This window comes from Poecilia reticulata, linkage group LG18, assembly GCF_000633615.1.
Source record: "Poecilia reticulata strain Guanapo linkage group LG18, Guppy_female_1.0+MT, whole genome shotgun sequence".
Classification (NCBI taxonomy): domain Eukaryota; kingdom Metazoa; phylum Chordata; class Actinopteri; order Cyprinodontiformes; family Poeciliidae; genus Poecilia; species Poecilia reticulata.
Window position 1 is genome coordinate 4947492 of NC_024348.1, and position 8832 is coordinate 4956323.

An 8832-nucleotide genomic window follows, 5' to 3' on the forward strand; every position below is an offset into this window, starting at 1 on the left:
TCTTCACAGATTTAACTTGCATGCATGAACATTTCACACTCAAAGTAATTCAAATTAATTACTGAACCAAACTTGGAAAAAGTTGCTTCTGCCATTAACAACTTTAAGCAGTCTAAAGTAGACCAGAAATATAATCTATGCAGTCGTTCCAACAGAAACATTAATGGAAGTGTTGCATCTGAGAAAATTAAATGTTCCATATAGTAAAAATATCTAGCTGCAGTGCATGTACATAAACAGCATGGCTCAGAAATTATACATTTCTTTATCAGTTGGTTTAAGTTATCTAACTTCAGTTAAAACCGTGAAAGGAGCTCACCTGTGATTCAGAGATGTTTCCTTCTCCTCCTCCTGAACCCGCAAAAATAGCAGAAGCTTGATTTCAAAGACAGTAGCTGCATCCTGACAAGATCAGGCCTACTGGGCTCTCAGCACCCTGAGCTAGCTCCTGCTAGCTCAGGCCTTAGATAGCGCACTGTGACTTTACTGTGTTGAGTTCAGGACACCACAGTATCCTGAGCCACAGTTCAACTTCAGGAACAGAGTTAAAAGAAACTTGCTGCTGATGCTGAAGGATCAAGCAGTAATACAAACTCGATAATTATTTGTTTACATGACAAATAACAGTCTCCATTTACTGTAAACCCTGCTATTTATCACAATAACAAAATGAAAAACTCTCTAGACTACTCTCTACTAACAGCACAACATCTAAAACCAAGTGTGAGATTTGTGAAACTTCAATGAAGGGCAACTTCACAACTTGTATGATTTTGGATAACACTAGAATTGTTCTTCATTGAAGTTTCACAAATCAGATAAAGGTTTCAAAAATCCCACACTTGGGTTTAAATATTCTGATATGAGTTGAGAATAATCTAGCCCAGATTTGAAGAGTCTAGGTGTTGTAGTTTTTTAGCTAGAGTACATTAAATACGCTGATCGTAGTGAAAAATTTGGTGGAATTACCCTTTAGCCATTTCCCAAATTGGAAGCAGCAATTGGAAACCAACTTCAGCTTCATCCAAGCAAGATGTGCTAACATACAGTTCTCTTAATGTATAAGAAATCTATGGTCGGCATAAAATCAATCTCAAATGCATCATTCAATCAAATATTCTCATAAATGATGGTGGCGTTGGCTGTAGGAGTTTGCTTAGCAATCGGTGGGTTGCCAGATCGATACCTGGTCTACTGCTGAGATTTCAGTTTGGTGTATCAAAGGCATTACTAAAAAAGAAACCAAAATATCACACCAGCATTCTGTTCTTTGTAAAAATTACTTTTGCAGTCTTGTTTACGGTTTTACATTGTAGATATAAATATCAGTAAAATTTTTAATTTTGGCTGATTAGTACTGTTAAGTTTAGGGTAATTAACTGCTGGCAATATTACAATATTTTTCTATGACCTTTACAATTACTTTTATTTTTACAATATATTTCTGTATTTTCTACATTCATGACTGTCAAAATTACTTAGGATATGTATTTATTGAGTTATGATAATTTCATGTATTTTCTACGGTCATATAATGCTTTGGATATTACAGTCAGTTCTGTTGGTATTTTACCATTTTTTTTACCATAGATTTATGAATATTTTTTGCAGTGTCGACTTACGGTAATTTCATGTATTTTCTACGGTAACAAAATGTTTTGGATATTACGGTCAGTAACTGTTGGTGTTTCACAATTTTCTCCATAGATTTACAGATTTTTTTTTTGCAGTGTCGACTTACTGTAATTCCATGTATTTTCTATGGTAACAAAATGTTTTGGATATTACGGTCAGTAACTGTTGGTGTTTCACAATTTTCTACTGTAAATTTACTGACTTTTTTTGCAGTTTCGACTTACGGTAGTTCCATGTAATTTCTACGGTAATGAAATGTTTTTGGATATGACGGTCAGCAACTGTCCGTCTTTTACCGTTTGGTCTTTTACCGTTTGTTACTGTTAATTTACTGACTTTTTTTTACAGTGTATAACTGAGTTTGGTCAGTTTCTTTTGATAACTGACCTAACTCAGTTATCAAAAAGCCTCTAGTTGTTTGATGCAATCAGTGTTCTGTAACCCAGTTCTCCAGCTAAAGATTATTTTCTGTCTTTTATTTGGCTTTGCAGTGAGCCATTCCTCTGCTTCCAGAAGATGTCTGTCCAGGAGATTGGTGAGAACTAACATTTTCTCTTGTCAGTGTTGGTGAACATGAATTATGGGAGTGTTGTATAATAAAAACTTATAATGTGACTCTGATGAGGGATCAGCACACAGTCATCAGAGCATTACGCTTCTATTTCTTGCACTCTTGCCCTTGCAGTATATGATGTGTTTTATAGTTTTTTATGACTGAACCTGTTCATCTCATGTTTTTGTTTTGTTCATCCTCCATCTGGGTGATATCGTCCAGATGGAGCCATGACTTATTCAAATGAACCCAGATGTTTTGTCTTAATTGTCTTAAACATAATTAAAAATTAGTTTAATTGATGAGTTAAACTAATGTGCCGATACTGCAGCACAGCACATTATTATTATTATCTTTTTTATAACGTGCAACCTTTCGGATTTAGGTAATGTAGTCAAAAAAATTTATTCCTATGTCCACGCATGAACTTACTTGGAACCCCCCCCCCCCCAAACAAGAACAAAATAAAATGCACATCATACCAAACTAGTGCTATGTAGCTCTTGTGTTTCACACCAGCCAATGCTACAACATTATAGCTACAACAGAACTTTGATCACAGCTAAATTGTTTCTTGCTTTTTTATTGCTGCCTATTCTTCAGAGAGATGCTTGCAGGACTGTGGAATCATGGTCATTATGCTCCAAAAGTTGATATATGTCTTCCTGGAGCTTCTTATGTTTCTTCACACTTTGCATCTCTGTGATTGCAGCTCTGTGATGTCCGCTGGTCCACTGGAGTAGGTGATTGTCATAATATTGGGTTGTTTAGTTAGGTTTTGTTTTTGTTTCTGTGTTTCTTAGGTTATCTTTTATTTAGACCAAGCTTTGTTGTTGTTTTACTTTGGTTCAGTTCTTCCTTAGTTATTTTAGTTTCATAATTGTTCTGTGTTATTTGTTATTTTCGATTAGATTAGTCTTGTTTTGGTTTTACTTTAGTTCAATCCTCGGTGTTTCTAGTTCTGTTTTTTCTAGTAACTCTCGTTTAATTATTCCTTGTGTCTATTAATGTTAGATTTATTTTCTAGTCTCCTGTGTACCTTCCCTCGCTTCTTGTGTCTCACTCTCTTTCTCTTTGTCTCTCCTCAGTAATTTCTTCTCTCTCCCTCCTGCAATCAGTTTGCCAATCTGCTTGGTCCTTTGTTACTCTCATTTAATTATTCCTTGTTTCTATTATTCCTTATGTGTTAGGTTTATTTTCTAGTCTCCTCTGTACCCTCCCTCGCTTCTTGTGTCTCACTCTCTTTTTCTGTCTCTTCTCAGGCATTTCTTCTCTCTCCCTTCTGCAATCATTTTACCAATCTGCTTGGTCCTTTGTTTCAGCATTTAGCCTCCGAGTACTTAAGCTCCTTGCTGGGTCTTTCTATTACTACCCCGTTCTGCTCCCCCTTGTGTCTCATCGTGGTTTCCGGTTTGTGTTCCATTAGATTACATTTTGCATTGGACTCTGACTTTCTGTGGGATTTTTGCAAGTTGTTGTTCATCATATTTTCATTAAATACTTTTTCATTATCAATTCCACTTCTCTGCCATTCTGTATTTGGGTCCTGAATCAGCCACCACCAATCATGACAGAGATGCTGTTTGAGGATTGTCCAAGGCCTTTGTTCATACAGTGATGTAAATCTATCTGCAATTTCTTGTAAAACGGGGAGGAACCGCACAGAACCTGCAAATGGAAACAAATCTGGCTGGGGTCGACCAAGGAAGAACCCATTAAAGCCACACCTGTAGAATTAGGGGCTGTAGATGTGCTGGCCTCTTAGTAGCAGCTTAAATTATCTGTTTAAGTAATTGTGGAACTTGGAAGATCTGGAAAGAAGTTGCTATTTAACTTTTTAGGTGGTGGAAAATTATACTGAGCTTTTGCTTAATACATCTTCAGCAGACCAGACACCTGTTCTGTAATTACATGAGGGGGAAAGGAAAAGATGCTGCCTAAACAGCTGATGACCTCATGACAGTACCCACACTTCAATGTCTTTGTGAGCCATCTTTCTTGCTGACAAAATATCCTGAATCTGCTGGGAAAGCAGAGGTTTTATTGATTCCCGCTGCCATGGACTTAAACTTGGACTTGTTGCAGACTGGTTAAGTGTCCTTATTTATACAGCTATCTTTATTGATACTTTATTTTTCAGTTAAAATTTTTTTTTCATGCTGTAATTGTTTGTTCTTGCTTCAGCAGGTCAGAGGAACATCTGAGTTTGATTCCAGGTATTTAGGAGGTAATGAGTCCTTTGACCCTGTGCCCTTACCACTGCATCCGTCTTACAGAGAACTGCCCCACCACAGCAGGTTTGTCTTTCAGTTACAATTACAGCTCAAAAATTTGAATATTGGGAAAAAGCTTAGTATTTTTTGTCACTTGTTTCAAAAAGTAGAACTTGTAAACTAGACTCATTACACATACAGTGTAATATTTCAAGCCTTTATTTTGTTGTGTTTGTCATTTTTATGGCTTAAAAATGATAACTCAAAAAACTAGAATATTACATGAAATCAACAAATAAATGAGCATGTACATGATATTGATTGACAGTGCTAAGTCACTCCTCGCGGCTCTGATTGGTTGGAAGAGGAGAATCTCTGCAGATGACAACTGGACCCTGAGGAGCAGAATTTCTTTTTCACAGATTTGTCTCATATTATGCTGCCAGGACATAGCGACAGTTTTAACAAATATGTAAAAGAAATTCTAACAGTTACAGCAGCATCAATGGACAATTGGAAGATTAGTGATTAGTGTAGAGTTTCACTTTTTCTTTTCAAAATAATCAGATTTTCTGAGTTGTGTGTATAGTTTGGTTCTTAAAGTGTAACGTTTGCTTGGGGTGATTTCACAGGGAGTTCCCTGTGAAATCACCCCAAGCAAATTTTGAAAAATGTCAGCAAAGTGAGCAGAGCCAAGAGGCAAGTGACAAATCTAGTGACTTTTTTCTGTGTTGTGAAAGACTTTTGTAGTGACAACTCTCTGCTGTTTCCCAACGAGTAGTGAGAGCTGTGGTGAGCACCTCTTGCTTCCTAAGCACTGCAGTCAGTGTGATAATCGTCCATCTGCAGTATGCCATCGCCAATAGTCAGAGAAGAGGAGATCCATTTCACTTTGTGTCCACATTGCAAATAAATCACACATTTGTAAAGCTGAATAACGCTATTGTCAATGCTTGTAGCGGACACATCTGGGTTGCTATTCCACTCCTGACTCACCACCAGGTGGGGCTGAGTGACAAAAAACTGTAAACAATTTTTAAAAAAACGTACACAAAAATTTCCAAATTTACACATAAAAATAAAAATTCTCGCCCGGAACGTTAGCTGGAGATAGGCACCAGCAACCCTCCCGACCTCACTAAGGGACAAGGGTGTGAAGAAAATGGATGGATGAAAATGGAAATAAAAATTGAACCCTAAATACCTATTTAGACAGCTTAGCAAAAAAATGTTTGGGAGTTACTTACACTTTAAACTGTGTGGGATTATATAACCACCGTTGAATTTATTGCCTGTCTGTGATCAGTTCTCACAGATCATGGGAAGAACTCCATGAGCGCGTTCGAGGTCTTCTAACAACACCAAAAGCTGTACAGCGACTTGCCTATGTAAGTAGTGATCTCAGTATGATCTCAGTTGTTATTTGAAGTCAAGAAGCAGTCAGTTTAGTCTTAAAGATTTGTTTGTATTCTGTTGGCTTGTTCTTTTGTGTTACATCTAAAATCAACTCTTATATTAAAGGATTGGAATAGTTGTAGGAACCCATTCAGCATAACAGAGGGATAATATCAGAGATTAAGAAAAATGTTTATCATTTGCCAGGGGGCCACAGTGTCTGAGGCAGATGAAGTTTTAGCACGGAGGTTCATTTCTGCAGGTCCACAAACCTGAGTCTGAGTCTGGAGAGCTCAGATGGTGCTGATCTATCACTGTGAGTTTTATTGCCTATGCTTCAAAATAAATATCAGAACGTTAATGATGTGGTTCTAGTTAGGCAATGTTTGTATAATAAAACGAATTGTAATCATAAATTGTCTTTAAAAATATGGGAATTATGACTAGATTTTATTCTCTTGCAACATTATTTTGCCCTGGTAAGATGGCCTTCAACATTATATGCCAAATAAAGATCTAAAACATTTAAGAATAGTATTTGCAGACAGAGTCATAGTCCAGTTCTTCATTAAAGTCAACAAAATTAATGTCAGATATTCCCAACTGTAGGGTTTGCATAACAGCCTTAATATTCTGCTCCAACAGTGGAGCAGAATATTAAGGCTGTTAATATTCTATTGTAGTTAGCTTTCTCTAACTATAATAAGAGAAAGCTACTAGTCCTGAGCAACAAGGCTATCTGTTGCTCAAGATAGTCTTGACAGTAGCTGACCAATCTTATAAGACCAGTCAGATAATCTAAAGCAAAAGAGGGGTGAGGAGCATGTTATAAAAATTTTGATAATACATAAAAAGGCCAATATTGCAATGTACTATGAACTTACTTCACAAAGAAGAGTAAAACATTGTAGGCCTATGAAGATGGAATATCAGCCACCTTAAAAAGTTAGCACAGAATAAAGAAAATACAAATAGGCAAGGTTTTTTTGGTCTGATGCTGATGAAGCACATGCAGGCCTTGCACATGAGCTTCTGCTGACAATTCATCTTGAGCTTTTTGCAGGCGTCAAAGGTGGTTGGCAAGACCTTCTCCATATGTCTTGTTTTTTCAGATTCAGTTAAACACAAAGTTGGAGTGACGTTTTTATTACCCACTCTCTTTGCGGTTGACGTCATCTGGATGGAGATCCTCTAACGGTTCTGGAACTCATCTGCAGTGGCTCGGGTGGATCCATCTGGCTCTTTCAAGATTCAAAGATTTACTGTCATACCAACTTTGCTTGTTTGTGGTACAAAATTTGGACTCAGGTCCTAGATTAAGAAATCTAATAAATAAAGTGTTATATTTTATACATATGTGTGTATGTGTGTGTGTGTAAATAATTTAAAAAGTGAGGCGAAGCTGAATTAATTGCAGATTCCTCCTCCTACATTGTGCTGTGTAGGTCCAGGGTGGTGGAAAGGCTGCTCTCCACAGTCCTTTGTGCAAGCCTTTTAACCACCTTCTGCAGAGCTATACTCTTGGCAGCAGTGCAGCTGCTGTGCCACATGGTGGTGCAGTTGCAGAGAAAGGTCTCCACCACACAGCGATAGAAGCTCCTCAGGCACCGAGTTTCCAAGTCCAGCTTTCTGCAGCTTCCTTACAGACACTGGTGGGCTTTCCTGACTAGGCATGAGATGTTGGCACTCCAGTTGAGACTACTGGATATATGCACACCCTTATGTGGAGCTCCTGTAGCTGGAGACCACCTCAACAGATGCTCCCCCAATGTACAGGGGCTGAAGAGTATCCTTGTCCCTTCTGAAATCCACCACGATCTGTGGTCTTCTTATTGATACACAAGTTAATTTCTTACATCACAAAAAGTTGAACATAGGATGTAGAGCAGTGTTTCTCAACCTTTTTCGGGCCAGCGCCCCCCTATCCCTTACTCAGGTCCCTCACCGCCCCCCACCAAAAAATTTTTAGGCTACTTTGCACTGACAATTATTTTATTATTAATGTTACTATCATTATTGTAGATGTTTTGAATCGGCACACCGATTATGTTTTCCCGGACACTTCAGCGCGCCTTTCGCTCCATATGTTTCTACGCTTCTTTGTGGGGGGCGCCGATTTATGTTTTCGCATCCACCTGAATAATGTGTAGTTGCGCTACTGCCCATGGAACTTCAATAATATTATTTTACCTTTTATCTGGAAAGAGTGTCTGTTTATTCTTGCCATAAAGTCCTCTGTATTAATTATTGCTCTTGCCATAAAGGCCTTGCCATAACAGTTTATTCCTCCGAATTTACTTTAGTTTCTTAGTTTATTCTTGCATTTTGTTCTTCATTCATTTCCATTTAGTTTCATTTGATTAATATTATCCTCTCTCGGTTTATTGCTATGTCCACTTTAGTTTCTTTCCTGTTGCTACATTTATATGATCGTTTATATAATTTAGTAATTTTCACTCATCTGCTGCGCCTCCTAATCGTCATGTTTTTCACATCATGTGTTGATTTTTCACTGTTTAGCGTCGGATTCTCTGTTTTTATGCCATAATTCACATCTAGTTCGTCGCTCCGTTTTGCCCGCTTCTCATGTTGCAGAATTTTGGCAATGTGCGCGGAGTTTTTTGTTTGTTTGTTTGTTTTTACTCCCTAAGGTGCAGGGCGGTCGGGAAACATATCGATGGGGAAAAGGCAGACTTTGAAAACAACGGAAACAATTTCGGTATTCTGATTATTGAAATTTAAAAGTGCTGTGGTACCGTTGTTCCATCAAACCCGTTTCACGTCGGACCACTTACAGCACCGGTGTTAACGCTATAAAATGAACGCTCTATCGTGGTATCACCCATGGAGGGATTTCTTTATTTAAATGGGTTCATTTTTCAGAGGAATACAAAGTGAGGGTATCGTGATTTTAGTAATTACATGTTTATAAGAGCGATTTTCTGTTGTCCTTCCATGGTAGCGGGCAGCTTTCAAACGAAAATAAAACACTTTTTAATATAAATTGCTGCTTTGACATGATCACAGAACTGCCAA

At 37.8% G+C, this 8832-nt stretch overlaps 1 protein-coding gene across 1 annotated transcript in view; it reads left to right on the top strand.

Moving 5' to 3' along the window:
• Window positions 1–7150, top strand: part of spata6l (spermatogenesis associated 6-like) — a 20774-nt gene extending 13624 nt beyond the window's left edge. Inside the window, 5 exon segments of the mRNA XM_008434894.2 lie at window positions 2127–2170; window positions 4373–4485; window positions 5708–5789; window positions 6004–6112; window positions 6909–7150. Coding sequence (XP_008433116.2) covers window positions 2127–2170; window positions 4373–4485; window positions 5708–5789; window positions 6004–6072 — 308 coding nt within the window. The 3' untranslated portion in view covers window positions 6073–6112; window positions 6909–7150.
• The last annotated feature ends 1682 nt before the right edge of the window (window positions 7151–8832 follow it).